This window comes from Dendroctonus ponderosae, unplaced genomic scaffold (genome assembly GCF_020466585.1).
Source record: "Dendroctonus ponderosae isolate FM_Combo_2020 unplaced genomic scaffold, Dpon_F_20191213v2 Dpon_F_20191213_2, whole genome shotgun sequence".
NCBI classification, from domain to species: domain Eukaryota; kingdom Metazoa; phylum Arthropoda; class Insecta; order Coleoptera; family Curculionidae; genus Dendroctonus; species Dendroctonus ponderosae.
This window is the reverse complement of record NW_026018165.1, coordinates 17588614-17591161: the sequence shown is the minus strand read 5'-3', so window position 1 is coordinate 17591161 and position 2548 is coordinate 17588614. Positions and strand designations below refer to the sequence as shown.

The window sequence follows — 2548 nt, the reverse complement described above, 5'->3', positions numbered from 1 at the left end:
AAAAACGCGATTGCAAAATTTTGATTTTTGGTCGAAAATTTCATGAGGCCGAGTTTTCCAAAAAATTCAAGTTCCTTAAAATACCTCGAGTGATACATCATTTTCATCGGAAAGAGACAAGGAATGCAACGAACTAATTAAAAGACACCGGGGCCTTTCGAGTTCCCAAATAATCAACATTTTCTGACTCTTTTGAACGGTTTTTGAGCGGTCGCAATCTTCAACGGACGATATCTTCCTTATTTTCGACGAACAACTTTCATGTTCGCTATTGAGCAGCTTCTTAGGTCGGAAACAATCCACTAAGGGCAAAAAACGCGATTGTAAAATTTTGATTTTTGGTCGAAAATTTTATGAGGCCGATTTTTCCAAAAACTTCAAGTTCCTCAAAATACCTCGAGTGATACATCATTTTCAGCGGAAAGAGACAAGGAATGCAACGAGCTAATTAAAAAACACCGGGGCCTTTCCAGTTCCCAAATAATCAACATTTTCTGTCTATTTTGACCGGTTTTTGAACGATCGCAATCTTCCTTATTATCGCTCCACAACCTTCATATTCGATTTGTAATATTCTAACGGAAAAACATTCAGGAGCAAAACACCCCTACGTCCTCTCAGGCGTTTGAGGCTGCAAACGTCTGGCGAGATTCGGTTATATTGAACTTTTTGTTCAGGCCATGATTTTCGCCTGGGCGATTTTACTGCCCAATAGGAGCAAACAGGGGGAACACCAGTTAACACTCAGCCCAGTTTTGCAAATTTTGAACCTCTACTTCAAATAAAACCCGATTTTTCCATCTCTCCAGTCAACCAATCCAGATTTCTTACCTTCACTGGAACCAGCTCCTTTCCGTGCACTGCCACTAACCGTCCCATAATCACTACTTTTTCGGTTCAGATTTCCAGTCCGTCGTCGTCTGACCGCATAAGTATGCACAGGAACTAAAAGTTTGGGTCTGGGAATAGCAAAATCCTTCCGGCGGAACGCCGGAGTTGGAGAAACGTTCCGTTTCGGCGCTTCTTTCAGTGAGTTGCGCACGTAAACTCCCTCTTTGTACAGGCTGTACACTTTCTGGTAGTCCTCCTGTTCCGGTTCCTCGTTGCTGTCGCTTTTGCCTTCGCTGCTGGACGACGAGGAAGGATAGATGTGCTTCGGAGGGAAGCGCTGCCTGATCTTCTTGCTGTGCTCGTAGTAGCCGCTGTCGTTTCTGACCAGATCTTTGCCGACCTTCTCCGCAATATCTTCCTCTGTTAGGTACTGATTCTGCATGTCCACCCATTCGCTGATGCGGCCATCCGCCGCTGTTTCTGCCTCTTTGCTATGGCTGATTTTCTCCAGCAGTTCATGGGTCGGATTCACGATCACTCTCACGTGAGCCTCGTCCGGCAGCTCGCGTCTCTCGATTTCCTCATCAATGTCGGTACTCACTTCATCAAAGCGCACGCTTTTCTTCATCTGCCTTTGCAAGTCTTCCAGTACCATCTTGAACTTGTCCTGGTCGTCATTAGGAAGGTACAGCTTAGCTCTTGGTTTGGGCACTGGGAAGCTGCGCTCTTCCTTCACGCTTTGCTCACGTTGCAGCCCCCGGGAGGGCAGGAAGTACTGGTTGGTGTCTTCAGCCTCTTCTCCTGCCTTTGCGTTGATTTTCGACAGAATCTTGTCGCTGTGGTACTTCAAGCGGATGCTGTCCGTGCTTTTGATCTTCCTGGGCGCTGCGTAAAGGTCCTCTTGACTGTCTTTTTGGATTTCCTCCAGCAGCGTCTGGTACTGCCCCAGTCTGGACGACACTGTCCCATCGCTTTTCGTGCTGTACTTGTCCCATGAGTTCGAGGACGAGCTGATGTTGGACAAGTTCTGCTGAGTGTCCAGCCAATTGGCCTCGTACAGCTGCCCGCGCGCGTGATTCGGAATGTCCATTTCCAGCCAAACTGGATCGTTGATCACAGCTTTGCCTGGGTGCCGTTTGATCTTCATTGCCGACGGTTTGGTTAGAGAATCATCCTGAAAGCTAAAACAATGAGGAGAATGGGCGGGTGTGGGTTTAAGGGGCCTTATTGACTTGGAGGTGTTGCAAGCTTGATCCGGACCATCGGATCACTATCGTATAACGTCACAGTTCCCAACGGATCAGGTTCAAACGTGTGTTAATAACAGGTTGCCTAATTTATTGATAACTACCATAACAGGCTTGTTAAGTTCAATTGAATCACGTTTTTATAAAACACGCAACATTTGCAGCAAGACAAGTTCATTAATCGGCCATCAATCTTCGATAGTTTCGCAATTAAATCGACGATTAACCGTTGTTATTAAGGAAAAGGGTAAATTGAGTGCGCAGAGTGGACGCAGTCATTGAAACAGTGTGATGCATTATGAATAATTTGGGTTCAGCAGTGAAAGTGTGGACAAGGGCGGATCCAGCTTTCAATTCGAATGTTGACGGATTTTGTCCTGAATTCTCACCGATTGTTTTCAACGGTATAAAATATGTAAATATTTAATATTACCGAGACAAGGAATGCAACGAGCTTATTAAAAGACACC

At 45.6% G+C, this 2548-nt stretch overlaps 1 protein-coding gene across 1 annotated transcript in view; it reads right to left on the bottom strand.

Annotated features, from left to right (window-relative positions):
* The window catches only part of LOC109536702 (cGMP-dependent protein kinase, isozyme 2 forms cD5/T2), a gene marked incomplete at its 5' end in the record, with an annotated part of 15272 nt that extends 13260 nt beyond the window's left edge, over positions 1-2012 (bottom strand). Inside the window, 1 exon segment of the mRNA XM_048664130.1 lies at positions 832-2012. Within this exon segment, the coding sequence (XP_048520087.1) occupies positions 832-2012 (1181 nt within the window).
* Positions 2013-2548: the final 536 nt, after the last annotated feature.